We start from the raw sequence: 27,981 nt of genomic DNA on the forward strand, positions 1-27,981 counted from the left end.
AGCGGCTGGGCCTCTGGAGATTGCTCTAGGCTCTGCTGTTTGCTCCTGGTGTGGCTTTGGGCATGTTTCTTCATTTCTCTTCCCCAGGGCGCACTCACTGCTTTTTGTGGTACAGCTGGGTAAGAGAGGGATGAATGTCAAAACCAACGTGTTCTTTACTTGGAAAACAGGGATTATCAGTGATAAGCAGGCTGTGCTTTTTGTGTCCATAAATGAAAAGTCTTCATTTCCCATTGTGCTCCAGCTGCAGAAATGTTCATTGGATTTTGCAGGATGCCAGGCAGCTCAACGGCACGTTGCACCTCGGCACGGATCCCTTCTCTCTTAGCCTTGTCAGTGTCTTTGTTGGATTCCGGCCTGAACATGGAAATAGGGGTTAATTTGTTAGGGTCAGGAGGGCCTTTACTCTTTTTGGACCGGTTTCTCACCCCCTGCCTTGGCCCTGGTGCTCTGTGTGCCTGTGGCGGTGTTGACATCTCTCGTCTTCCCGGGCATCGCTTATGGATGGAGGTACTGGAGAACACGGTGTGCGGGCACCGGTGGTTCCTGGCTCGGCAGAGCAATCCCGTCACGTTAGGGATGCTTTTGGAGCACCGGGAAGACGACAGACGCGTTAACTGGGGGTCACTGCGGGGGGGGGGGGTGGTGTGTGACTGGGAACGCCGCGACCTGTTGACATCCCACCGCGGGTTCCAGGAGACCCGCCGGTTCTGGGGCAGGCGGCTGAGACCCGCACCCCACCGGGGCCGGGGGCTCGCTTCTGCCCCCCCCCCCCCCCCCGCCGGCGATGTCCCGCAGCCCCTTTCAAGCACTAAGACCCCCCCCGCCAGCCCCTTCAGAAACGCAAGAACTACCCCCCTCCCTCCCCAACCGCCCCGGGGGAAGCGGCGGGGCCGAGCCGAGCTGCCTTCCCCCCCCCCCTACCCCAGCCCCCCCCAGCCCCGGCGGGCGCAGGCCCGGTGCCCGCCCCGCCCCGTCCCTCCCCCGGCGGCCGGGGCCGGCCGCGGCGAGGCGCTGACATCAGAGCCGGGCCGGGAGGAGGAGGAGGAGGAGGAGGGAGGAGGAAGGAAGGAAGGAAGGAGGAGTCGCCGCCGCACCGGAGCGATCGCTCTTCTCGGGGCCGGGGCGCACCGGCGGGGGGCGGCGGCGGCGGCGACGCTGCTTCACCCCCCCCCCCCCCCCCGCCTCCATACCCCCCCCCTTCCCCTTCTCCCCGCCGCCCCATCCAGCTCCCGCGGGGCTCCGCCGGCCGAGAGTCCCGGAGCCCGCCCGGCGCGGCCCGCCCGCCCGCCATGCTCTCCGGGGCTCCGCCACCGCCCGCCGGCTTCCCCAGCCCGCCGCCGCCTCAACCCCCGCCGCCCCCGCCGCCCGCCGCTCCCCCCCACGGGCCGCCGCCGCCGCCGTTCCCGGTGAAGGGCGGCCTGCAGATCCGGAAGAATGCCATCACGGACGACTACAAGGTCACCACGCAAGTGCTGGGGCTGGGCATCAACGGGAAAGTTTTGGAGATCTTCAGTAAGAAGAGCGGGGAGAAGTTCGCTCTCAAGGTGCGAAGTTGGGGAAGGTTGGGGGGGGGGCTGCCCGCCGCGGTGGAGGTGGGGGGGAGGCCGGGAACCGGGGACCGGACGGACGGGCGGGCGGCTCCGGGCTGCCCCCGCCCCGCCGCCGGGCTGCGGAAGGGGCAGGAGGAGCGGGCAGCGCCGGCGCTGCCTGACAGTGATGGAAGATGTCTGCTGCGGGGAGGGACGGCGGGGGGGGGGGGGGGTCCCGGGAAAACGGGCAGCGACAGCGGTAACCGGGAGCGGCGGAGCCGGGCGGGACAATGGAGCCGGCTGCTGCCCGTCCGTCTGTCCCGCCGGGCTTTAATTTATTTTTTTTTTTTTTTTCTCCCCCCGTTAAGAGCGCCGAGACGTGGCTTTCCGGCTTTCTAATGTGAAACGAAGCGAAATGACATCTCGGTAGCGTGCCTGGGGGGTCCGGAGCGGAGAGGAGCCCTCGGCCTGGCCGGTGTCACCGCCGTGGGGTTCACATCTCAGAATGCAGGGTCCCTGTCTCAGAACGCGGGGTTCACCCCAGGGGGCCCGTGTCTCAGAACGTGGGGTTCACCCAGCGGGGTCTGCATCTCAGGGCGCAGGGTCCGTGTCTCAGAACACGGGGTTTGTGTCTCAGAACGTGGGGTCCACATCTCAGAACGTGGGGTTCACCCAGCGGGGTCTGCATCTCGGGGCGCAGGGTTCGTGTCTCAGAACACGGGGTTCGTGTCTCAGAACGTGGGGTCCACGTCTCAGAACGTGGGGTTCACCCAGCGGGGTCCGCATTTCGGGGCGCAGGGTCCGCGTCTCAGAACGCGGGGTTCATGTCTCAGAACGTGGGGTCCACCCCATGGGGTCCGCATCTCGGGACTGGGGTTCGTGTCTCAGAACACAGGGTTCACCCCACGGGGTTTGTATCTCGGAACGCGTGGTCTGCGTCTCAGAACGTGGGGTTCGTGTCTCGGAACGCGGGGTCCACCCCGCAGGGTCCACATCTTGGGACGCGGGGTTTGTGTCTCGGAACGCAGGGTTCACCCCGCGGGGTCCGCGTCTTGGAACGTGGGGTTCATGTCTCAGAACGCGGGGTTCCCTGCGCGGAGCCGCTCGTAGCACTTTGCGTAAACGCAGGCAGCTGCCCTGGTGTCCCTGTTTGATGGCAGGTCTCTCCTGGCTCCAGCCGTACGGAACAGCGTGTAATACCGAGCGGCTGTCATCCCCCAGCTTCAGACAGGGAATATTTCATTGTTATTGTATTTACTCATCGTCCGTAACTTGCTTCTGTTTGAAAGACGCGTAGATAAATAGCGGCTGCAAAGGTGTATTTTAGCACACGCTAGGTGATGCGATGGTTTCCTTGTTTTCAAATGAGCTTTTTGAGCGAAGGGGGGAGCGTGTCTCCCTGCCGGAGGGACTTCGGGAAGTTTGAATGGATTCACGACACGCCAAGCACGGCGCTGGGTGACGCGGGTACAGGCAGTCTGCTCGGCGGGAGCGCCGTGTTCTCTAGCATCGATGCAATTTGCGCCCACGCATGAGCTGTTCAAACCCACGGCATTACCCTGAGAACTGTGAAGGCTAAAAAAACCCCACCTAAATCTGTAACCCCCACCTCTTCTGTTTTTAGTGCTGCCCATCTGTTGGTATCTGGGATTCCTAACCTGAATGAATGAATGAACGAGGGGCTTTGGAGGCACAAGTCGCGCCGCAGGGGTGGTGGGGTCAGCGAGGGACGGTGCTGAACGCCCGTGATTAAGTGGGGGGGTCAGTCGAGCAATAAAAGTTTGACTTTTCCTTCGGAAACGCAGGCATTTCTCATGAGCTGCACCACGTCATGCTCCAAGACGACATGTATTGTCATCTCGTTTGGCTGGAAATTAGTGAAAACCTCTTCTGTTTTGACAGACGGGCTCCTCCTCGCTTCTGCGGTTGACTCACGTGTTTAAAGTGCAGATTCCAGCACTTCCCTTTTGCGCCCCTGAAAGGGGAAGGATGGCATGAGGAGATCGAACGCCGGCGGTTCCCCTCTGCCCAGGCACGGGTGGGATGGTGGGGGCCTGGGGTTGGTGCCGTTACCCTGCCCGTACCAGAGCGCGGGGCAGCCGCTGGGGTCAGGATTTAGCGCCGTGAGTCGTGTCGGTTCCTTAGCCGTGTTGAAAAGCATCCTGGAGCACAGGACTTTGCGTTGTAACGTAGGAGGGTGGTGCAGAGTGTCTGCGTGGCTCTCGGAGGGTGAGGTGTATTCGATGCTGAATCGCTGTTTTGGAAAAGCGTTGGTCGTCTTCCCTGTCCCCTGTCCCGGCCTCTTCACACATCCCTGCCGGGGGGAGAAGAGTTCAGCTGAGTGGTTGGACGCGTCTCTGGCTCTTCAAAGAGCGGCACAGCTGCTGCTGTGATTCCTTCCAGCACCTTGAAAACTGCTACGCTGTGAGTTTGGGCTCTTAGACGAGCCGGTGCGTACCTGGCTTGCCCTGGTGAGTGTGAGCTACGGGCTTGGGTTATTTGGTTACGATATTTGGACTGAACTGCTGAGCCCAAACATGGTGGGGGTGATGCCTTAGACGTGATGCGTGCTGACTTCATCCCCTCCTCTGGTATGCAGCTGGGATAACGCCTCTGTTAGAGACCTGCGGAGAGGTATTTGGATCCGAATTACTCATGGACTGCATCAGTGTGGAAAGATGACCTAAAGCAGGATCCGCAGAAGTGATTGCATCGGGTTGTCATGTTTCAGATGATGCTTAAAAGAATCCTGATGGCCCATCGCCAGAAGCCACAGCTGAAATCTCTCTGTGCTGCCTGCTTTGGTTGTGTAGCAAACCTTTCCATTTGGAACATTGCTCTTTACATTTACTATTCCAAAATCTTGTTTAATAATGCAAACCTCCACTGGAGGGAAACAGTTGTGTCTCTCCCTGACATTAACGGTGTCTTCTGGTTACGTTGTGCTTCCTCTTGGATCATGAGCAACTATTATGTTGTTAAACCTCTTTCTCCCAAACTGAGATATGCACTTAGGTTAGGGTTTTGCTGAGAGTCACTTTGCTTAAGAGAACTTTTCAGTGCTCCAGGAGAGTTTGAGCTTGGAGACAGTGTTCCAGCAGCAGTGAAAATGTTACAGCCAATTTTCTTCTCCTGCCAGTCCAATAGTCCGTGGCAGAGACGCATCATTAAATAAAATGGTGCTGCGCGCGAGTTAATGGATGGTAGTTTTGTTTGCTGTGTAGTACCTAGGTGAAAACAGGAGATATTCCTTGACTTTTCTTATAGATCATTATTGTTTATTTTGCAGTTTCCCACCCCCAATTTTATTTTATTTTTTGGTACCAAGCAATACCTGAAGTGTGGCATCCCTGAATTATCTGGTGGGAAGCAGGCCACCGACAGTCCCGCTCACCTGTGACCCGACTCTGTTTGATGCGCAGTGATTTACTGCAGGGTGAGACCATGAAGTCCGTGGAGAGGTGATGAATGGAACTGAAATGCGAGGTTTAGGTATTTTCTCACCCCTTTCTTCCTTGTGCCTTGGCGTGATTTATTATTAGGCAAAATTAGGTTTGTAATTTCTGTAAAGCCTGCTGTATGTAGGTCATGGTTGACCTGACTTGGCGTTGTTCGTTGTGGTCAGGCTGTTGGCATTAGTGACGCAGACTGCGACAGTGGGGCTGGGAGCGAGGTCTGTCTCGCCTACTGCAAATTCCACTTTTAAGACTAATCTTTAGGCAAGATACTGGGTAGATGGCTGGCTGCCTGAATTTGGTGAGGAAATCACAGGTAAGCCAGACCGGAGAGTGGGGACTAGTAATGGCAGGTGGCGAGTTTTTCTCCGTCACGCGCGTCACTCGATAGAGCTCTTTGTGGAGCAGGTTTCCCTTAAAACAAATTAACAAACCTCACTCCTAACCCCAACTTCAGAGCAGGAAATCCTCACCTGGATTGGTGAGCTTTGGAAGAGCTTCGCAGGGTGGTGGAGACTGCTTGCGAACTTGCCCCCTCTCTGGCAGCCCTGTTTCTGGAGCACCCTCGGCGCTTTGGGGCGCGTTTGCAAAACACTCTCGGTCTCGCTCTCAGCCTCATCAGATAATCTGTGAGCGATGGTTCCTCTGATGGAGAAGGAGGAAGGAGGCCAGTACTTTTGCGGTTTATTATTCTTCTAAGATATCTGTCGTGGAAATAGGGCAGGCATCTTGTAGCTGCGGCTTTGTGGATGAGCGTGTTCGTGTAGCTGGTGGCCTCGTGCTCTCTCTGCTGTCATGGCTAGGGTGTTTTACAGAGATGTTTAGAGGAGCAAAGCACCCTGTTTCCCATGGCTTCCTGCAGCTTCATTTGAGACCAAATGCTTTGTCCCCCAGAACATCCAGCTGGAAAAATAACTCCTAAGTGATGGAGTGGATGAAGATCCTGGGCTCACGCTCCTGGGAAACAGCTCTCTGTGTGTCTGCTGTACTTCTGCTCCTCTCTCAGTGGGGGGATTTCTTTTTTTTTTTTTTTTTTGAACTCTACCATGTATTTTATATAATCAGAAATGTCTTTGCTGTGGTGTTCTGTGCAAGCCGTGGTTGAAAAGCTGTGGAAGTGTAGTGACATCATTGGGGCTTTTCCAAGGCAGTGGTTTATTATCTCATTGACCAAAGGAGTCTAGTGACTTGGGGTTTGAGTTTGTTTAAACAATTTAGGATTTGCCATAATCTCTTCTAAATACATTACATGTTCTGAGCAGTCAAACCTATGACTGAGATGGACTGATAACGGCCTGGGAGCAGGGACTTGGTTTTTGCTTTGGCACGTGCTCAGCAAGTGGCGGGGCTCTTCTTAATAATAATCTGATGCCATCAGCCATAGATCTTGCAAAAGAAGATCAGTATTTCCCACATTTTCAGAGGTGGGGAACTGAGATGCAGTGATTTACTGAAGGTCTTGCAGCCCATCAGAAGCGGTACCCGGGCTTAGGAGCTGAGCTACTTGCTCCGGGGTGAATCCTTCACGGGCAGCAGGACAAAAATACAGCCCCTGTGTGTGTGATTTCATAGCTGAATACAGCCAGGTAAAACGATTATTTTATCATTCGCACTGAGCTCCCGCCGGTCTTTGGTGAGGTTTCTGCCATCTGCCAGCGCACACGTCAGGAAAGCCCCATGTATAGGACAGTGCTCCTCTGCCGGGCTGCGGAGGTGCTGGCTCTGCCTCGGGGGAGCGAGCGGTGCAGAGCAGGCGCTGAGCTTTATCAGACACGTGCTGCCTATTCCAAAGCATTTAAAGCAGTGTATAAATAATAATTTGAAGCTGTGCAGACTGAGAGCCAGGTCGTCTTCTAGCGCGTTTGCTGGGCGACGGGTAGGCACCGGTGATGAAAACTCCCAGAAGGTTCCGCCTGGGAAGCCTGAAAGAGTGAGTTGGTGACTCCTCTATTCCCAGAAACCTCCAGGATGTGGTCTGGGATCTGATGGGATGGATGAACTCCGGATGGGCGATGCCGGGCTTGCAGGATGGTGCAGGTACATGGGAGGCATCCGGAGGAGTGGCTGGGTCGGAAGCGGCACGGAGGGCAGAGTGGCTCTGGGTTTGGCGTTTGGCGTCTCCTGAGCCTTCATGGTGGGCTCGTGTGCCCCACACCGGGGTGGTCCGAGGGCTTTGCAGCAGAGGCAGTAGCTGATGCTATTTTAAAACCCATCCCTTCGCTGGAGTTCGCACTGTCTGCTGAGAAACTGGGAGGAAAGAGCCCTCCTTCACTAAGAACCCCTTTCCTCCTCCTAGCTCTGAACGTAACCGGCTTCCCAACCTGCAGACGGCCCTCGCTCGGCCGCCTGCTGCAGAAGTCAGGCTCCTCTCCAAGCACAACTGGCCCCGCGCGTCTGGCCTCAAGTTGCAGCATTCAGGCAGCATGACCTCACCTCCTGGTTTCCAAGAATAACGTGCTGCCTCCCCTCCGCCGCGCCGGGGCTGTCTGCAGCGGGCGAGGGCGGCTGCCGCAGCCCGGCACGGGCTGGTTCTTGGGGCCCCGCTTTTGCCAGATTCCCCCCGGGCAGCCCCATGTCTGCCCCACGCCGTTCGGCTCCTCTGCCCTTTGTGGGCAGGGGTGCGGGCAGCAGAGACGGGGCAGGAACTGGGAGAGGGTCTTCGGGACCCGGCTGAGCGCGCCGGCTGGTTTTGGAGGAGGGAGGGTTTGGGGGGGTGGATCCGTGAGGACCAGGGCAATCCCTCCCCACCAGCTCCAGAGACTGGTACGGGAACGCAGCTTTGCCTGACCGCTCCCCAAGAAACCTGTTTCGAGCCTGGGCAGTCATGTTGAGTCAGCGTTTCAGCGTGGTCCAGAGCTGTTGAGCATCGTGGTCATCTCTGGTGGTGACATTGGCGTTGGGTTTTAAAAGCCCCTGAGACCTGTATCCCACTGAAAGTGGGTCCCGTCCCCTCCATGGATGCCCCTCGTCTTTCATGGCTGCAGGATGCTAAAATATATTCTTCTTTCAGCTCTGGCTGGCACAAGGACTGTGTGCGTGACCGGTGCCTGGAGGCTCATTTTTGAGACGTTTCTCGTCTCAGCGGCCGATTCCCCTACGGAGATGGACGGGGAGCAGCGCGTGGGGGTTAGAGCAGGGCACGCAAGAGCAAGTCTGAATGCAGAGAGCTTTAACAGCCTTTTAAGCTGTTGTTTCTTTGTACCTCATGGCTGAGTCATTTCAAAGATTTCAGCCTTTTAAGATCTTACCAATTTGAGGTAGGGATTATAGCGACTGGCAGGTTTAATGGTTGCGTTAACTTGCTGTTTCCTTTGTGGCCTTGGGAAGGGACTAACGGCCGCGAGTCTCTGCGTGTTGGTAGATCCCCCCAACCCGAGAGGACCTGAAACACGAATTTTGCTGGAGATGCTGTGAGCCACAAAAATGTCATTTGGAGGGTGGTGGGACGGTACTTGCTGTCAGGAGGGGGATACAGGATGGGATGCCAGTGTGGCTCCTCTCTGAGCGCTGCTGGGAGCACGTGGAGCTCCGCTGTGTCCGTCTTTGGTCTGATGCTGCCGGGGAGGACGACGGCATCTTCCAGTGAATTAAGGTGTTACGTCAGCACGCTGCTTTGCTGTGACAAAGTATGCTCTCCCAGCGGAGAGGGCAGGTGAGCACGCTGGCTCAAGCGGTCTGCAGCTGGCACAGCTTTTGCCGTCATATGTAATGAGATTATTTAAGCCATTGGCGTCAGGGCTGCATGTGATTATGTGCCTGGCTGTCCAGCGAGCTGTAGCCTAAACTAGAGATAAAGTTCAAAATGCAAACCCAGATCTGAATGTTCCTGGGGCGCCCAGCCAGGCTGGGACTTTACAGCTCTGCCCTTGCTAGATATCCTTACCTGGTTTGGGCTATAGATTCGGGATCAGCGGAGGGATGGACTAATTTCCTTCGTCATCATAATTAACTTTGCTGCCTTGCTTTGTGTGCCCCTGGCTGCAGCCACCTCCAGTGGGTGCCCCTCTTCGGTTCAACCTCTCCCTGGCCCCAGAAGAGGGGGGTAAGTCGGGCCCGGGGTCATCACTGCCATATGCCTCTCACGCTGGAACGGGCTAAATCTGTGTAACGGCAGGTCGGGACTCTGCGCTGTCTCTGTCCCAAGGGCTGCAGCACCTCCTGGGTTTCTGTGGGGCAGACACGGGTGGGAGCATCTTCTGCTGAGCGTTCAGAAATGGAGCAGCCGCTCTGCCCGTCTGCTGTCCTCCCGGCGTCCTCTGGCCCTGGTACGCGGCACCGAGCTAGGGCAGCCTCTCGGAAGGCTCCTTTGGACCTCCTGCCAAATGTGTGTTTTCGGGGAAATGCGGCTGGAACACAAGCTGAGGCTGCTGTGGAAATTTGGCAGCGCGTCCCGTCAGCCTGCAATTCCAGTAGCCGCAGCTCGTCGCTCCTCGCGCCCATAGGTGCGGGTGGGAGCCGGGTCCAAGTGGCACTGCCCGGGGTATCTCGGCTGGGCTGGGGGGAAAGCAGATGCAATTGAATCCAAACAAACCAGAAAGTATGCATGTTACCCTCAACCTAATTTAACCAAAATAATAAATAAAATAAAAAGCGAGGGGGAGGTGGTCTGGTAGCAGGGATATGTTTTTATTTTCAGTAGTAATGACAGCCTTATTGCATCTACCAGCTCAGCGTTTAAGAACAATTTTAACTTCTTGTATTTCCGCTTGTTTTAGCAAAAAGTAGGGGCTGTGCTGGCTCTCAGGCGGTGCCGCTGTGGGTGTCAGCAACCTGTCATCTGCAGAGTGCTGGCTCCCGTAGCCACTGCTTTCAGATACGGCCAGGCTGCAGGAGTCATCGTCGGCTGTAACAGCCTCCTCCGGGCAGCCCGGTTCCCTCCAGGCTCTGGTGTGACTCTCTCTTCCTCTTCAGCCATTTCGCAACCTTGCTGCCCATTGCGCTGGGCAGATTGCTAAGAAAACCCGGGCGGCTCTTGCATAAGTAGCTCTGCCGCGGTGCTGGGAAGGGCGGGCTTGCCAGGAAATTTAAACCCAGGTTATCTCCTGGAAGTCATGGGAGCCGCAAATCCGGTGGGTTTGGGTGGATAGCTCCCGTGCCATGGGCAGAGCGGTGTCGACGTGGGGGAACGGCTGTTTTGGGGAGCCTGGGGGTGTTGCAGCCCTTGGCCGGGCACCTGCCTGGGCTCCGGGAGAGGACGTCTTCCTCCTTGCTGTCCCAGGAGCTTGGAAGAGGCTTGCAGAGACCTTTGCTTTTGTCCTCAGTGCTTTTCCCTGCAAGGAACAACCCTGTTCCTGGAGTGAGGGGCTCTGCGTTTCTGTTGGAGCGGGACTGCTGACACCTCCCTCTTCGTCTCCTCTCCCACCCTGCTTATTCCACTTTGGGGTTGAAACTCCCAGTATCTTTTGTTGTAAGGAAGAGTTGCTGATAAAGAACAACTCTCTGCCGGGATGCGAGGTGCTCTGTGGGTGGTGGGACTCAGCAGGGAAGCACTCCAGGTCCTTGGGGGTTTTTGGAAGTGTCCTGATGCTCCTATTCCCCAGCTCCTCGCTGCTGGAGGAGACGGCCAGCCCGGCCTCGGATGCATGTCGTTAGAGATGCAAACAGTGGACTGATGAAGCCTGGTGAGTAAGATGCTGGGGATTTTATGAACGGATTAAAATGTGGTCTTTGCATGCTGCTGAGCAGCAGCTCTGGTGCCTGTGGGGCGGGAGGGCTGGGAGCTGGAGCTGCTCGCCGGGAGCTTCGGAGCAGGTCTATGGCTCGCGCCCTCCGCCGCAGTCTGGAAGAGTTCACAGAAGATGACGTCCTCCGTGTGCCTCGGTGGGCAGTGCTTTTGGCTGATATTCCTGTTTCTGGGCTTCACCTCAAGGAACTGCAGGGCAGGGAGGGCTCCAGCCCTGTGGGGTCCAGCTAACGAGAGCAAGGAGAGTTTTCTGGCTGTTCTCGGTGTAGCCAGTTAACTCTGTTTTGCCGGGCTCCGGCAGTAAGGGCAGCCTGTGCTTGGCAGGTCAAGCACCTCTGGCTTTTACCAAAACATCCTTTTCGCATTTCTTTCTCCCCAAAGACTGCACTGAAACAAACCAGAACGTCACTGGAAGGAGGGTTCGGCTGGGACCTGGTGGTGTTGCCTCGAGGGTTTTAGTGACTTAACTCCAAACTAGCGATGAACATCTGGCTGTTGTACCCACCTTGAATCCAAACCCTCCCAGCAGCCTTGGAAAGAGCCTTTAACCTCATTGCGGAAGAGGTGGGGGTAATGCAATGGGGGTGCCGTCCATACAGGCTGTTGAAGACTTAATTTCTCTCTCTTGCTTAGGAAACAGAGGCTCTGGTGACTCGAGGCGTTGCTCCAGGCTTTGCAGGGCCACAGGGGCTGTGGCGATGCCAGCGCTGCTGCTTACCAGTGTGCTCCAGTCTGCTGCAGGGATTGCACGGGGAAACGTGGGGGCTGCTGGAGCCCTCGGGTGGGCGGGCGGCCGAGCCGTACAAAGGCTGGCCTGTCTGCTCTTTGGCTCCCCCCAGCCCTAAGCCCTTTTTGTGAATAAGTGGGATTGAAAAAGCTTAAATTCATACAAAGCAGGACCCAGGAGCCCCCAGCTTCCCCCTGCCACCCTGTGCCCTCTGCTTCCCCGGGGGCCCCGGTTAATGCTGCCCTGGGGTGAGCTGGTGACTGTAAAGCTGTCTGTCGGGTGAGGTTTCTTTTTAAAGGCTGGGTATGGGATGCCCAAGATGAACAGCCTGGTCTGGCAGGGGAGCAGCAGTAGCTGTAGGAGTAGGGGGTTTTTTTGTTAGTTTGTTTAAATGTCCCTGCTTTTATCCTTTTATCCACTTTCTGTTCTAATCTAACAGGCAAAATGCATCCAAAGCGCTTGCTTTCTGTTGTACTTGGTAAGAAATCAAGGAGCCTGCTGGTAGACACTGTCTAGCAGTGGGGTACTGGGCATCCGTGGGAGGATCAGCAAACCTTTCCCAGAGTGCGTGTGTTTTTGCTGTATATTGAAAAGATGCGAGAGCATAAAAGCTCTGCTATTGACCCCTTACTCTGTGCCGTTGTCTGTTGGGCAGGTATTTTAATGGGAGATACCGGCATTTCCCTCTTGGCAACACCAAGGGGGTGAAGGCAGGTTTCTCCTCTGATGGTGTTTTCGGAGGCGTGTGCACCGAGGCGCTTCGTGATGAGTTTTGCACGCTTGTTGGCTGAGTGAGGTATTTTGAGGTTACGGTGCTGACCGAGACGCTGGTGGTCTGGGCTCCGTCCGGGCTTCACCAAACCTCCCGGGCTCTGGGGCCGCGCGGCTGCTGCCAACAGGTGCCACAGAGGCTCTCGGGGCTGCCGAAAGCCTGGAGGGAGCTAATAATAGCCACCGTGTCCCGAGAGCTTTAACGAGGTGCCAGCAGGATGCAAAGAAGGTTTTTTGTTTTTTTTTTTTTTTTCTAAATAGAAGCACAACTGTGTTTTCCTCCCGGCTGAAGGAGCCTCAGGATGGCTGGTGCAGAGGGAAGAGGGGCTGGTGGAGGAGGAGCACCCTGCTCGGGCTTGCGGGGTGGCAGGAGCATTGCTTTGCTTCAGGGCCCAGGATTTCCCCTAAAATACTAACTGCTGTGGTGGGTAAAGTGGGAGCGCGTGACCATAGGTAGTGTTGGGTCTCGAGTCTGGAGCGTTGCTTGGCTCTTAACCCAGGTGGGTTCATTGCAAACGGGTGGTCGCACCAGCTCTTCGGCAGGTCCCGTTACGCGCTGAGGATGCATAAGAGCCGTGTGATGGGAGGAGGAGGAGGAGGAGGAGGAGGGCAGCCTGCGGTGCAGGGACAGCCTCGCCAGCGCAGGGCGGCTGCGGCGAGTGAGAGCCGTCAGCAGCTCTGCCTGGGGGTGATGGCGGAGGAGAGGGTGGTGGGTGACTCGTACCCCCGAACAGCTCTTAATCACCCAGCGGGGTGCAATCCTCCCCGGTCCCTCTGCCCCTTCATTAGCAACCCTTCTCGTTACGGGTCTTGCTGTGGGTCAGCTGCAGCAGCCCCTCTCCCTGCCCCGCACGTGCCGGAGTACCGTCTGCCCCGTGCATGCCCGGAGGTGGGCTCGTGCACCCTGCTGCATCGGAGCTGGCTGCATTGGAGGTTTTATATCTGTTGTGCCATGTCGGAGGTGGAGGGAGCAGCACCGGGAGGAGGGTGGTTGGTGGCTGCGGAGCCCCTGCCTTGCCGAGCACCTGCGTAGGCAAAGGCGAGTTACGAAATCCCCGTGTCGCTCCTGTCCTGGCCTTCCCCTGCACAAAACAAACCCCGCTGTCAACAAAAGCGGCGGCCACCCATCACGGGAACTGTTTATCTCGCACAGGGAAGAGCTGCAGTCCCTGGCCGCCTCCAAACCGCTTTGGACGTCGTGCCTGGTGCGGGTTCACCCTGCAGGAGCACGATGCCAACCCCTTAGACCGGCACCGCTCGGGTGCCTCCAAGGTTTCGTGTCGTGGGTCCCGACGGCCGGGGGCTGCTCCTCGCTGCAGCCCCGCAGGGATCGCCCGGCGAAGGCAGAGCTGCTGCCTGCGGGGCACCGCAGCCGGGTTGTGCATCCCTGGCCTCATCTCAGGAAGGTGTTTGCTGTGCCCTGGTGTTGACAAAGCCCATGACGAGGGTGAAAGTCTATTAAGTAAACATCTGGGGAAAGGACAGAATGACGCAAAACGTGCTGTTGTCACCGAGCTTTGAGGGCGCGTAAACGAAACCCTCCTCAGGCTTGGCGCTGGTGGAGGAAATGCATCCTGAGGCCGTACAGCTTCCAGCGCCGGGGGTGAATGGTGCTTCCAGAGTGGTTGCCCTCGATGCGGCTTTGTGTTTTGGTTTGGGTTTTTTTCTTATTTAAATATATATGTATTTTTTAATAGATACTTATTTACACGGCTCTAAGATCTGTGTTGAAAGGCAGCAGGCGGGATCGCTGGGCTGGGAGGGGGTGGCAGCCACCCGTCTGTCCCACGGAGGGTCCTGCCCATGGCTGAGCCCCAAGAAACTTCATTTTTGTGCAGAGCATGAACCCAGGAGCTGCTGGGAAGCGGCGGGTGTTTGTGGGGCTTCTGGCAGGGCTTCATGGCTCCTCCGCTCGCAGGCGTGGGTCTGGGCAGTCTGAGCCTCTCCCCTAAATCACTTCCAGCTTAAAAGTAAGGAATGGGTGGGCATGTCTAAAAATAAAAGCAGTTCTGGGATGTAGGTGTGGAGGATCCCCTCCCGAGCTGTCCCTGGGGTCAGAGGTAATGGCGAGGTCGAGCAGGTTGTCCCCAGGATTGCTGCGAGGCTGATGGAGCAAGGGACCCAAAAAGATGCTTCGAGCGCCCGGTGCCCTCCGTGGGCTGCGTGGCGGAGGCTGAGCCGGTCCCTCTGACCTGCGAGGGAAAGCCCCCGGCCACAGTGCAGAGGGCTGGCGGACACGGCACCGTACCGTGCTGGGGAGCGAGGATTCCGGCGTGACGATAAGGGCTTTTTTCAAGCTGTGCCTGCAGGAGGGAAGTGCAAAGGACATAGGTCAGCACTGAGTTAATGGTTTACATTACTGTTTACTCCTGTATTAATCGCGCCTGCGCATATCAACCGCTTCCTATCATAAAAACACATATGCGTGCTTTTCCGTTCACGAGCTCGCCAGCTCCGGTAGGAAATCTGGCAAGGGATGGGGTTTGGGGAGGGGTTGGGAGGAGGAGCTGACCCCGGCCCCGAAGCTTTGCGAGGAGGCAGCAATAAAGGGGTTTGTGCGTGGAGCAGATCTGCTGGCCGCAGCCGTGCCTCACATGAAGATATCCGCCCCTCCCGGGGTTTCTTATTTTCCTTTTGCTTTGTACTGTGCGGATAAAAGGCCCTGGCGGCTGCAGCGTGTCCTTGGCAGGTGCTGCAGTGGAGGTGCGGGGGGATGCGGTGGTTCGGTTTGCAGAGAGGGGTCCCTGAGCATCCCCCCACCCCAGAGCAGCTGCCTCCTTTCTCCACTCAGATCTCCCAGCCCGGCGTCACAGTGGCTCCTGGTGGGAAGCGACGTCTCGGATGCCCGTAGGAAGGGACGGGCTGGGCTGGGGCATTTTGGCCGTGACGACCCCCTTCCTCACTGGATTCACGAGGAGGTCCTGGCCAGGGTGATGGCTCCATTGCTCCGGCCAGGTCTGCTCCCTGGGACATCCCAGGGCATCCCCCAGCGTGACAGGACCGTCGCTAGTGCCTGGGCTGAGATCTTGGCTCCTAACGCCAGCCCCGGTGCCTCCTGGAGAGACGAGCATGGGGTGGGTCACCAACACCCAGTGCTGCTGCTGATGTATGGGGAGGAGGAGGATGATCCCCAAAAACAAAAACCTGGGACTGAATGGGTCCCTAAATTTGCTTTTCTTGGATAAGTGAGGCTGAAACTATTTATTTCTCTTCATTAAACACCAGCTCCAGCCTGCTGCCATGAGTCAGCGGGGATGCTTCGTGCTGCCGCCTTGTTGCCATTTACCTGCTTTGACTTTTCCCATGAGTTTTGCAGCCCCCTCCCGCCCGCTGCCTCCCCATCCCCTCCCTACGCCCTCATCCCTGATGTCCCCACCGCGCTGGTGGCCCTTGGCATCCAGGGCACCGCTCCTGGTACCCGCTTTGGAGCTTCATCTCCTTGAAATCAACGTGCCAAGAATATTTTTGCTGCTGGGCAATGGGCTCTGCGAAGCGGGGCTGCCTGGCGGGCAGCGCCCCGATTGCATGGGGGGGCACGGGCCCCTGGCAGGTGGCTCTTATTAAAACCCGGGCCTCTCTTCTGCTCTTCGCCTTTGTGTGCCTGGAGAGGCTTTTGTTGCAGCTTGAAAAGGCTGAATAGCTGCCGCATCTGTCGCGGGGAAGAGTGGGGGCGAAGAAAGGCTCAGCAGATGCCCTGGGGAAGGGGGGGGACTGCGGGGTGGGGGGTCCCGAGCATCCCCCGGTGGGCATGGACCCCCGTGGGAGCTGCGGGCAGGGGAGCTGGCAGCACACGGGGCACGGAGGGTTGTGCAAGCGTTGGGAGGCCCCAGCGCGGCGGGTCTCCTTGTGAAAGCGTGGTGCAATAGCCACCTCTTCCCTCGCCCCGTTTCCATCCTCTGCCCCATTGCAAAATCGCCCACAGGAGCAGGGACAAGGCTGCCCGCTCCGACATCTGCCTCCGTGAGCGTGCAAGATGCTTCTGGGGGGGTTTTTAGCTCGGCCCTCGCGCACGCAGCCTCTTCATGCCTGGCTTATTGCTTGTCTTGGGCCGCACGGTGGGAAAGCTTTCCCTGCTCCTGCCGCGGTGGCTCCGGGTCTTCCTCCAAGCGCTCCGATAATTCAGACTCGGAGAATGCGGCCAAGCAGCTCGAGCGTGTGTGTCAGTTCGTGTTTGCTCGGCCTGAATTGCGTCTCCAGTCTTGCTCCCCGTTTGTAGCGCTGTCTAATCTGAATAATTCTCTCTCGCTGGGACGCTTTTTCCAGCCTCTCCATCCTCCCTGAGGCAAGTGAATGCGGAGGATGACCTTTTGTTCGCAGCGTTGGGGGATGAAGCCGCTAATGCACGGAGCCGGCTGCGCTCGAGTCCTGCCCGAACGGTCAGAGCCTCGGCATCTGCCTGGGCGCTGATGGCACCAGCCGCCATCCCTCCAGAAGGCTGGTACTGTCCTCTTGCCTTGCAAACCACGAGGCTTGGATGAAGCCATCTCCATCGGGGATCAGCAGCCACCCTTGTAAATAGTCGCCCCGGCACGGCAGGCTGGGGCACGCTGCGGGACCCACGCGCCGCTCCTCCTCCAGACATGTCACCTCTGCTCCCCGGCTTTCCCTGGGCAAAACGAACGTGAGGATGAGGCTTTTGCCTGCTCTCTTGCAGCTTAAAGCTCTTCAAGCAGGGACTGTGTGTCTCCGTGTGCATGGGCAGAGCAGAAATGATCCCCAGCTTAGGAAAGTTCCATCGCCTCCGAGCGCTGCTGGTCGTAGTGGATGTAAGCAGCGGGGATGGGGTTAATGTAAAGGTTTATATAAGAGCCACGATAATGTGGGGGAGGTTTCCCGAGCTGCACCTTTCCTTGTTACTGCATTGTGACTGAACCACAAACTTCCCTGTGTTTGGTAACGTAATTCTTCTTACAGGCTTTGGGACTCATGATTTTATTTCTCTTCTGGAGTTCGTAAGCAGTAAAAGTAGAACAAAGCTTTGCTGCTTCCATGCCCTTCTGCTGCTTGCTCCCTCCGAAGCATCTCCAGCAGAGGCTGGAGCAGCTTTGGGACTGTGGGGCGATTACCTGGGGGCTCCCCAAATGCACTGGCATTAAAGGCAGAAAAAAGACATGTGGGCCATGATCAGCTTAATGCAGGTCCCCCAGCACTGTGCCTCGTCGGGCGGGCGCTGGGGACCGGCAGCAGGGTGCGGGGGGTGACGGGGCTTTGCCTTCCTGGCGCTGCGAGGTGGGAACAGCATGTGCAAAGCATCCAGCACCAGCTCTACAAACGCGTTAAGCAGCTGATGCCAGTTGGCAACCAGTTCGCATGGAAAGATTAGAAGAGGCAAATCTTTTGAAGAGATACCTTTTTGCTTTACTAGGAAAAAATGCTCCTTGCCCTGTGCTAGCCCGGCCAGGCGAACCCGGAGCCCGAGTGTGCAACACAGGCAGGGGAACCTCTGCTTTGCTTTCCTGCTGATAACTTGGGAGGATGATAGCCTGCCTTTCTTCACTGTAGGTTTATTTTTATTGCAACTTAAGAAGAGTTTATTTTAACCCCCGTGGTGCAGACAGGTCCTGAGGGGAGCTCCTCGGGGTGGCGTGGGGCATGGGCACGCTCCTGCGGGTCCTGTTGCAGGCGGTCATCCGAGGGGTGGTTGCTGCACAGGCAAGGCATGCAGCATGTGCTGCTCTGCTGGGAACCGAGGTGAATCGGGTCTGATCAAAATACACGCGGAAATAAAAATACCCTGCTTGCAAGAGCAGCTGGAGCGCCTGGGGTGAGCGTGGAGCCAGAGCAAAGAGGGGCAGCCCTGGAAAATGAACAGCTTGGCGTGCCGATATGTGCCTGATCCTCAGTTTTCATGGAAATTGCCCGTGGGAGGTGAGTTTTCCCTTGCAAGCTCTTGGACAGGGATATCTTGCCAATGTGAGCGATCGCGGTCTGTTCTCATGGCTCGCCGAGGGGCAGCACCGTTTGGGGCTGCGGTGGCACCCACGGCGAGTAGCAGTGGGATGGGGTCATTTGGGGTGTCCTGCCGTGCCGGTGGAGGAGGGAGCTTCCTTTACGAACCTGCCGCGATTCGTGGCACGCCATCCCAGGAGGAGGAGGAGGCGAGACTGAACCAGTGGTACCTGAGGACAACGCACGGGCGAGGGAACGTGAGCGCGGGTGGCTCCAGCCCCCTTGTTTTCTCTGGCATCTTCCTTCCTTCCTTGCACCCACCCACCTTCGCTGCGCTTGGCGTGAGATGATGGCGGGGGGGGGGGAGGAATTCAGCTCGACGCGGTGCCGAGCAAGCGGGATGGGGCCCCAGCCCTTTCATTTGAGCTGAAGCTCATTTTCGATGACCCAGTAGAGCGGCAGGGCTGGCTGGAGCCCCCTCGGTTTGCAGCCCTGTTTCTTGCACCGCAAAGGCAGCTTGCCGGGGTTTGGATTAGGTGGGTGGGTGATGCCCACCTGCAGACGCCCCGATGAGCTGTTTTGTTTTCAGGAGCCGCTTCCAGGGTTTGTCTTTCAAAGGTGGTGAAAAGCTTAGAGCTGCCGCAGGAGCCCGGGAAGAGCCTTTGCTGCTGGGGGGGTCCCGAGCACGTAGGGGCTGGGCTGTGCCGTCCACTGACGGGGCCGGTTTCGGAGCCCTCAGCTTGAGGGTTTTAGTGAAGCTAATGAGTGTGTTTAGCTTTGCACGTAACTAATTTCTCTCGCAGCGTGTGATGGCTCCTGGGGGATCTGGGCTGAGCCAAGGCACAGGATGGCAGCAAATGCCATCTGCCAAGATCTCGGAGGTGTCAAGCTGCTGCAAGGAGAGCTGAAATACGGCTGAAACGCGGCTGAAATCTGAGTTTCCTCCCTAACTGCGATGAGGGTGGAGCGGCCCTTTCCCTGCTCTCCCTCCTTTCCTGCGGGTAGGTGTCCCAGTGGGAAGCGGAGACGGGACGGTGCAGGGCCCTGGGGTGGCACAGCTCTCCTGGTTGTCCCCTGTCCCGTGTAGTGCCGAAGGGATACCTGGCCGCGGAATCGCTCTCTGACGATGAGAGGAGGTTCGGAGACCTGCGCCGGCTGCAAAGCTAACACCTAAAGCACCTAACCACCGTCAAGGGAAACGCACGCCAACTCCTCTGTGCCCGAGACCCGGTTTTGGTCGGAGGCGGTGGCTGAGCCCCCTCCGCAGCGCTGCCCTTGTCCCCGGGGACGCTTGTGTAACTCGGGGATCCGATTACTGCCCGCTGCGGTGCCCGGGCTGCTGGGCTCAGCTGCTGCCTCGGTGCCGGAGCTCTCTGCTCCGGTGAGAGCAAGCAGGTAGTGCATCTGGAATAACGAAGACTTTGATCTCCAAGGAGCCCTCCCTTGGAAGGGAAACAGGAGATAACAGAGAGGGAAGAGCTGAACTGAGAGCAGCTGTGGGCTGTCAGGGGTTTCTAGCAGGTTGTCCGTCTGCTGCCGTCTCCCCTCTGCGAAGGGTTAAGTCTGGTTGTGTTCCGGATTACTGCGGTTGCAAAATCTCCTATTTCTGAAGCCGGTGGGAGGGGACAGTATCCCCAGGCTGGTACCCTCAGCTGGGGTGGGGTGGGGGCACTTCACCCTTGCTGAACCTCAGGGAAACCCAGGGTGCTTTTCCCATCCCAGCCTCCTCGCTGCAAGCCAAGAAATATAAATCTTGTTGCAGCTATAGGCTGCCCTGGATACCGGAGCTAAATTAGGGACTTGGGCAGCGTTACCACACCCCCCCAAATATGTTCGACGTGGAGTTCCCGTGACCGGAGCGATGCCTGTCACGCCAGGACATCACCCACCAGTGGTTTCACTGCTGACTGTGGTCGAGGAGGGAGCAGGAGGGAAAGTCGTCGGCTGCGGGAGCTGTCGGCTGCCGCCTAAAGAAGGGAAACTGGTGGAAGCGCTGCCGTGCCCGGACCAGGAGCAAACGGTGCTTTCCCACCCCAGCGCCGTGCTCTGTACATCCCCGGCGGCACGGGGTGCTGGGGGCCGGCGCTTTGTGCCGCGGGCAGGATGGAGGTTGTGCGGGTGCGATGGGTGATGCCGGGCTTGTGGGTTGCTTCTACCGTGGTTTGGGTATCGCCGTGTCCCTCCTGCATCCCCCCGCGGTGGTAATGGCCATCCCCACAGAGCCTCATTGCATCTAGCCTTCAGCTCCCCGTCACATCGCTGTCACCTGCTACTGGGAACATTTCCTAAATAGACCAAATCATTCTCTTAGCGAGGCTTAATCTGCTCTGCTCCCAGCCGGGTGAGCAGCCCCTCCATCCCATCGCTGGCAGGGGAGTGGAGGGAGGCCGGCTGGTGGTGTGGCTGAATTGCAGCCGGGGTGTTTTGAGAGCGCTGGGGCAGTTGTTTGCTCGCCTGCGGGTGCCTGAGTACAAAAGCAAACGTCAGGGCTGTGCCGGTACAGGTAATCGAGGCTGCTGCCTCCTAGTTCATTAGGTACGCAATTAAGCTCCTCTAAAAGCACTCTGAGTGACCTCTAAAAAAATTGGATATGTATTTCTGTACATCTCCTGTTTGTCTTGTGTAGAATGATGTTAACTGTCTGCTTCCTGCTGTTCAATTTTCCCAGCGCATAATTACAAATTGTTTTTTTCTCTTCAGCTTCCTGGCTCCCCACGCCAGGCTCTTCGGAGCGGAGCTGCAAATAGCCAGGCTTTAATCCAGGCCCCTTCCCTGCCTGCGCGGCTGCTGGGGGGGCTGGCACTGCGCTTGCTTACGGCCTCGGCATTAGCAGGATCCGGTTTTTAGGGTAATTAAGCAATAGAGGAGCGAGGAGGGGCTGTCCCACCTCCTGCCCTGTCTTCTTTTCGCCCCAAGGCTGTCGGTGCAAATGATGTTGAACGGTTGTGCAAAGGGTGGCTTGCCCACTTTGGTCTTCACTGAGCTTCCAGGCGGTTTGGTGCCAGAAGCCGCCCCATACCCCATCCACCAGCACGGGTCTGCTCCGCGCCGGGAAGCAGGAGAGCTGAGGAGGTGGGAGAGGTGTGACCAAAACCCCCGTAACGGGGTTACGGGTGGGTGGCTGAAGCCCGCATCCTATTTATCCCTTTCCCTGTGGCAAAGGGCAAGCGCTGTTGCAGGCAGGAATGCAAATTGCCGTTATTCTGACAGGGCTCAGGCGAGCGCCGTCAGCAAGCGTTTCATTTATAAACAGGCAGTGTGCGTCTTTTGGGGCTGCAGCAAGCGTTAATCCTTGTTCTTGTGAAATCCCTCCTGGGGCAGAGGGGTCCTTGCCGTGTGCTGGGCACCGTTTCGGGTCCTGCCAGGACAGCAAAGCATCCCGGGGGCTGATGCTCTGCCGCTTGTCACCTGGGCACTCGCCTTCACCCAGCAGCCCCGGGAGCTCGGCCGGGAGAGGGCAGAGGGGCAAAAAGTACATTTCTGTCTCTGTCTTGGTAAAATGACGAAACCCGCTGTTTCCTTCTGATGCACGCGGGGGTGGGATGCCTTTCCACATGCCCCTGCTAGCTGCTGCACTGAGGTGCAGACCTGCTCCAGGGAGTTTTGCTGAGCCCGGCCCCAAGAGCTGCTGGAGACAGGAAGGAAAATGAACTGTGCTCAAGATAGACACGTTTGTTGCTCTATATTTAGGAGTATAATAATTAAGGCTGGTTGTTTATCCTGACAAACATGGTAATTAATAGTCTGTGGCAGACGAGCAAATCCTTCCTGCACCTGAGAACTGTGAGTTGTCTCTGGGAAGGGCAGGGGCCTCATTAAAGAGCTGCTGCCGCTTGTGAGAAAAGCTGCTATTTCGGGAACATCTGGCTGTTTGCTTTGTCCCCTCCCCAGGCACGTGTGGCTGGCTGCCGGCGGCTTCTGAAGCCGCGGTGAGGGTGCTTTTGTGCCCAACCTGTGCATTAAGGGCACAGAGCAGGGGGGTCCCGCCAGCCCCCCGGCGTGGAAGGCTGATGAACGGGAGGTGGTGGGTGGGCAGCGCTGGCAGGGGACTGCGAAGAGGGGAGCGAGGATGCTTGGTGGCACCCAGGGGTGCAGCGGTGTAGGTACTAGCGCGCAGAAGCTTGCTCATAAATGCAGTAGGAAGTCTTGCTGGCTGGTGGCACAGGCTGGCTGGGCACCGGGGAAGCATCTCGGAGGGCAGGGAGGTGGCAGGCAGTCGGGATAAACTTTTACCAACCTTGGAAAAGGAGGGCAAGAAGCTTATGAGAGCGGGCGGCTTCGCGCTGTTCCCACTAGATGGGGATGGAGGCATTGCACAGAGCGCGCCGGAGCTCGCCCGCGGAGAGCACCTGCGCTTGGCCTTCGCCCCTGCGTCTTCTCTGGGTGGGCACCGTGCCAGTGGGGGGGGTCACGGCCCGGCTCCTCTTGGGTGGGAGGCTGGGGGCTGATGGGGGTCTCGCTTCTCTCGCAGATGTTGCAGGACTGCCCGAAGGCCCGCAGGGAAGTGGAGCTGCACTGGAGGGCGTCGCAATGCGCGCACATCGTCCGCATCATGGACGTCTACGAGAACCTCTACCAGGGGAGAAAGTGTCTGCTCATCGTCATGGAGTGGTGAGTTCCCATCGGCACCGCTGCGGGTGGGCTCTCCCCGCAGCAGCACCCGCAGCCCTGCGGGGCGGTGGGGTGATGCCAAAAGGGGGGGCGAGCACCTTCCTGCACCCCTGCCGGGGTGCTGGGGACCCCGGGGAGATGCCGTGCTGGGGGATGCAGCCTGCGAGCCGCAGGGATGCAAGCCCTGGAAGAGGTGCTGCGCTGCTGGCGTTGGAGGGATGGCGGGAGCTGCGCTGGCTCTGAGTCATTCTGAAAACTCACTTGGCTGTTGAGAGGCTTCAGGCCCGTGGTTCTCGCTGCAGATAGATCATAACCAAACTCGCTTTGGCCATTGAAAGTCGGGGTAGGCAGCGGGTTCCTGGCACCCCGGCAGCCTGCGGTGGGGTCTGCTGGGCAGCGCGCAGCCAAGGCGAGCTGATGCATCTCTCGACGCCGTTGCACCTCTTGCAGCAGCAGTTGAGCGGCTCCGATTTGGGTAGATGTTTGATATAACCTGGGGAGGAGGAGGAATGAAGGGGAAAGTATTGAAACCACATCCCAACCGCAGCTGTGATTTGATGCAGCTTCCTTGCCAAAACCTCTCCTCTGGCAAGCCGGTAGGTTGCCTGGGGGGGCAGCGGGTGCAAGGACTGCCGTGAACAGCACCGGGGCAGGCGGCACGGCAGCCGCCCGAGCGGCTCTTGTGTGGGAAGAGGCTTCTGAGAACCGCGCCAGGACGCTGGGCAGCCGGGGATGGGAAAGGTTTGTGCGGCACATCTGCTTGCGTGGGAAGAAAAGCGGTAGCTGAATGGTAGGAAACGAGTCCCCGGGGCAGCGACAGCTCCCTGCAACGCGTCTCTGCGGCAGGTCCCTGCTGTCCGAGGGATGCTCTGGGTGTAACGCCTGTCACGAGGCAGCGTTTGACTCTCAGTATGAGCACGGTGCGTCTCCTCGCAAGCTCCGTGCGGCGGTTGGCCCCGGCGGCTGCGCGCTATCTGTATTGCAGATGTCCAGCGAATGTCAAGGGCGCTGGCTGGAGATGCTATCTGCGCTGGGAAAGCCAGAAGCTGTTTCTGCTCGAGTTAGATAAGGCAGGGGCAGGAAGCACCGTTATCCCTGATCCCACCCCTGATATCTCTGGGAGCCGAGTTTTTCCTTAGGGTACCTGGGGAGCCTTTGACTGGGGAGGGAACCACGCCAAGGTTTCCATGGTCCTTCTCCAACACCTTGCGTGAGAGCTTGCTCTGCTGCGGGGGGATTCAGTCTCTGCCTCCCCCATCCCATCGGTGAGCCCATCTCGGCGCCGCTGACACCTCGCCCGTGCCGCGATCTTTGCTCAGCACTTCTGCGCGGGGTTAGCATGCCGGCGAGGCGGTTGGCTTCTGAACTAAACAAGGCCAGGCGTGCTGGGAGCGCTCTCGCCACATTCGAGCCATGTTTGCTGTCTTTACTGTAAATGTGTTTCTGTGGGCTGGTGGGGAGACCACGTCCGCTTGCACCCAGCATCTCCACCGCCAGCACGAAGCCTCTGCCCTGCTCATTTCTGGAAGGAGGAGGCTCTGAAACCCAGAAGCACCGACCCAAGGGCTTGGATGAAGAAGGGGTTCGTTTCTTGCTGAGCTCGTGCAGCTCCTGGCTGAGCATCGGAGGTTTTGGTACCACTTGCGCCCGTGTGAGACGGATGCCGCAGCATCTAACGCCGCGTGCTTCTCTTCCAGCTTGGACGGCGGGGAGCTCTTCAGCCGAATTCAAGACAGGGGAGACCAGGCCTTCACAGAACGGGGTACGGAGCCCGCGGGGACCTGGGGTTTCGTCTTTGGATGATGTCTTGATGTTTATAGGAGTGTCTTTGGTCCAGCTTGTTCCCTCAGTTGCTCTTCTGAATCCTCAGCAGGGCTTTGCGCTTGGGGAATGAGGAATGTGGGTGCGAGTAGCCCTGCTTTTCACGCTCACTTGAGAGCAGGGTTAGGGAATGTTTTCTCAGCTGCCCCTGCACCCCGTCCATCCCGCTCCAGCACAGGCAGGAGCTTCAGCGACCTTCAGAAACGCCCACCTCCCTCCAAAAATGAAGTCCAGGGGCTGTGGTTCTCATAGATCTCATTAATCTCATCCCCTCTGCTCCTGTGGCCAGGAAAAGTGTCTGCACAACCTAAATGCTGAGCCCATCGCCCTTTGGCTTCCCACCCTATGGGGAAAGCCTTCCCAGCTGGTTTTCCTGCAGATTTGGGGTCCCTAGTGGTGCTGGGGGCTGGGTCAGCCCCCCCACCCCAGAATGAGCCCCAGCTTGGGGCTTGTGTGGTTGGGTATTGGGGTCAGAGGCTGGAGCCTGCCCCATCCTTTCTCCTGGGAGCTTCTCTCCCGTTTGCTGCAGGCTCCTGACCTGGAGATGGGTGCTGGCGGGGGCCCGGCTTGGAAAGGGGTTTTCAGGTAGAGGAAACCCCTTTGGCCTCAGCCAGGCTCTTTGGCCCCTGGTTTGAAGAGTAACCCAAGGAGTAGTGCTCATTGTAACTTGCTTATAAGGGCTTCTGATTTTTTTTTTTTTTTTTTTTTTTTTCCTGCTTCAGAGGCTTCAGAGATAATGAAGAGCATTGGGGAAGCCATCCAGTACCTGCACTCAATCAACATTGCACACCGGGACGTGAAGGTACCGTGCTGCACGCTCGCCCGGCGGTGCCGAGCCCTGCTCGGCCCGTGGCAGTGCCGAGGCTGCTCCGGCTTTTCGGCTCACTACTTCTTCCCTGTGTTTTCACAGCCGGAAAACCTCTTGTACACCTCCAAAAGGCCCAATGCTGTGCTAAAACTCACGGACTTTGGCTTTGCTAAAGAAACCACCACGCACAACTCCTTGGCCACTCCGTGCTACACGCCGTACTATGTGGGTAAGTGGCTGGGGGGGGGGGGGGGGGGGGTCTGAGCTTGTGGTTTGCAGGGCTGTTGGGCAGAGCCGGGGAGGTTTGGACGGTGCCATGCGCAGCCCATCACCTCTGCATCCAGCCCGGAGCCTCAGTCGCAGCCTGGTGTTGGGGGCAACTCCTGTGCGGGATGCTTGGGACCGGGGGCCGTTTTGGGTGCGGGTGGGTGCTGTGGTTCGCCGCTCGTTGGTGCGGTGCAGGACGGGCTGCGTGCGCAAGCCAATATGTTTCCTACCCGTGCTGCAGCCCCCCTCGTGTTGTGCTCGGGGCTGCAAGGCAGCACGTCCCCGCACCCCCCTGCCTCCGCTGCCTGCACCGCCGTGCCGAATCCCGCGCAGCAGCGCTCGCGCTGCCCTGAGCAGGGCTGCCGAGACGGCGCGGAGCTGCGGGCAGCTCTTTGACCGCTCCATGGGATGGTCAGATCCCTCTCGCCTGGTGCTGCCGCTTTGACTCGGGACTTTCTTTCTTTCTTTACCAGCCCCGGAGGTGCTGGGTCCGGAGAAGTACGACAAGTCCTGCGACATGTGGTCCCTCGGCGTCATCATGTACATTCTGTGAGTCTGACGGGTCCCTCTCCATCCCGCCGGGCTCAGAAGGGGGGGATGCAGCTCTCGAGCTCGTCGGCGGGCCAGCGGGGCTGAGTCTTGCCCAGCTGCGCTGCTCCTGCTCCTGGCACTGCCCCGTGCCCCGTGGGTGCTGCCGGGGCGACGCGTTGACCGTCTGCTCCCTCTCCCGGTGCAGGCTGTGCGGGTACCCCCCCTTCTACTCCAACCACGGCCTGGCCATCTCGCCCGGCATGAAGAAGCGAATCCGAATGGGCCAGTACGAGTTTCCCAATCCCGAATGGTCCGAAGTGTCGGAGGAAGGTAAACGCGGTCCCCGTGACAGCTTGTCCCTGGGCTGAGGTCTCCCTTTGGGGTCAGCCCTGCGTCCAGCAGCGCTGCGAAGGCTGGGGGAAGCCTGGGCACGTCACGGCTCGCCTCTCGGTGAGGCAGCAGCTTCGCCTCTTTGCTCAAGAGGCTTTTGCTGAAGGGTTTGACCAGGGTGAGGTCCGCGGCACACAGGGGATGGAAGGTGCATGCAGGCTGTTTTGGGGCTGCTGGCTCAGGTTGGAGTGCGGGGAGAACCCCCCTCGGACCTGCTAATGCCCAGCCCTCCGCAAATCCTTCCAGTTAAGCAGCTGATCCGCAACCTGCTGAAGACAGACCCGACCCAGCGCATGACGATAACGGAGTTCATGAACCACCCTTGGATCATGGTGAGTGCGGGGTTGATCAGGCAGCGGGATGGGGATGGGGATGAGGATGGGGATGAGGATGGGATGGGGATGGGGATGAGGATGAGGGTGGGATGGGGATGGGGATGGGATGGGGTAAGGATGGGATGGGATGAGGATGGGATGCCCGCAGCTCCCAGCTCACACTCCTCCACTCTCTCGGCAGCAATCCATGCAGGTGCCCCAGACCCCGCTGCACACCAGTCGTGTGCTGAAAGAGGAGAAGGATCTGTGGGAGGATGTGAAGGTAAAAACCTCCCTCCATTGCTGTCTGAAATGTTCTGCACCCCGGGTGCCATCTGGGGACGCTTCTGCCTTCTCATTGCAAACCGGGCGAATTCGGGCTCGCTGCGAGGGTGCTGGCTCCTGGGGAGATCTGTGCTCGGGAGGAGGCTGGAAAGATTGGCGGTGGGACACTCGGCCCCTGCTGCAGTTTGTTCCCATGGGGGCTTGGAGGGGGACAGCTGCCCTGGGGGTCTCGGGGGGCTGGGGGCTGTGCTGGTGCAGGGGCTTTGCTGACGGCGCTGCCTGTGCCTCCTGCCCGCAGGAGGAGATGACGAGCGCGCTGGCCACCATGCGAGTGGACTACGAACAAATCAAGATCAAGAAAATCGAAGATTCCTCAAACCCTTTGCTGATGAAGAGGCGGAAGAAAGCAAACCCCACCGAGCCTGCCACGCTCCCCCACTGAGGGTGCCCCGCGCCCACCAGCCCTTGAGAAAGCAATAACTATATATATATATTTTTTAAGAAAAAAGACAAAAAGAGACAGACTGTTATATCAAGCGCATGGAATTCAGACATTTATACCAGACTAGTTATTTTTAGCTACTCACCTGTGTTTCTGGCCTTTCCGGAGCAGGCGGTAAAATCCCCCCGTCAGATTCACATGCTGCGGCCGGGGGTTTTGTCCTGTAGGTGAATGCCGCCGATAATTGGATTTTTTTTTCTTTTGTGAAACAGTTTTGATTTTTATTTTTTTTTTTCCTTCCTTCCAAAGACATGGAAATTCCTGTGGTGACCTTTTTAGGGTATATAACGTATAAATATTTTTTAAAAACTACTGTAGAGCTGAAACCCAGACAGCGTGTTCCCTGCGTGGATGCTGGCTAGAGATGGGCTTTGGGCTGGGGAGCGGGTTGGGGG

The 27,981-nt window shown here is 58.1% G+C and overlaps 1 protein-coding gene across 2 annotated transcripts; it reads left to right on the forward strand.

The window, feature by feature from the left end:
* The first annotated feature begins 1,041 nt into the window (after positions 1-1,041).
* MAPKAPK2 (MAPK activated protein kinase 2) lies at positions 1,042-27,916 on the forward strand. 2 transcript variants are annotated; one of them, XM_052815291.1, is made up of 10 exons: positions 1,042-1,547; positions 22,529-22,668; positions 24,366-24,430; positions 25,212-25,291; positions 25,400-25,526; positions 26,038-26,113; positions 26,301-26,425; positions 26,732-26,817; positions 27,002-27,082; positions 27,383-27,916. In XM_052815291.1, exons 1-10 carry the CDS (start codon positions 1,293-1,295, stop codon positions 27,524-27,526), a joined length of 1,179 nt encoding a protein of 392 aa, XP_052671251.1. In that variant the 5' UTR covers positions 1,042-1,292; the 3' UTR covers positions 27,527-27,916. The 2 variants fall into 2 exon arrangements, with proteins under 2 accessions (XP_052671251.1, XP_052671252.1); XM_052815292.1 differs by lacking the exon at positions 1,042-1,547 and adding an exon at positions 17,980-18,036.
* Positions 27,917-27,981: the final 65 nt, after the last annotated feature.

The sequence above is a fragment of the Harpia harpyja genome, chromosome 19 (assembly GCF_026419915.1).
Source record: "Harpia harpyja isolate bHarHar1 chromosome 19, bHarHar1 primary haplotype, whole genome shotgun sequence".
In the NCBI taxonomy this organism is placed as follows: domain Eukaryota; kingdom Metazoa; phylum Chordata; class Aves; order Accipitriformes; family Accipitridae; genus Harpia; species Harpia harpyja.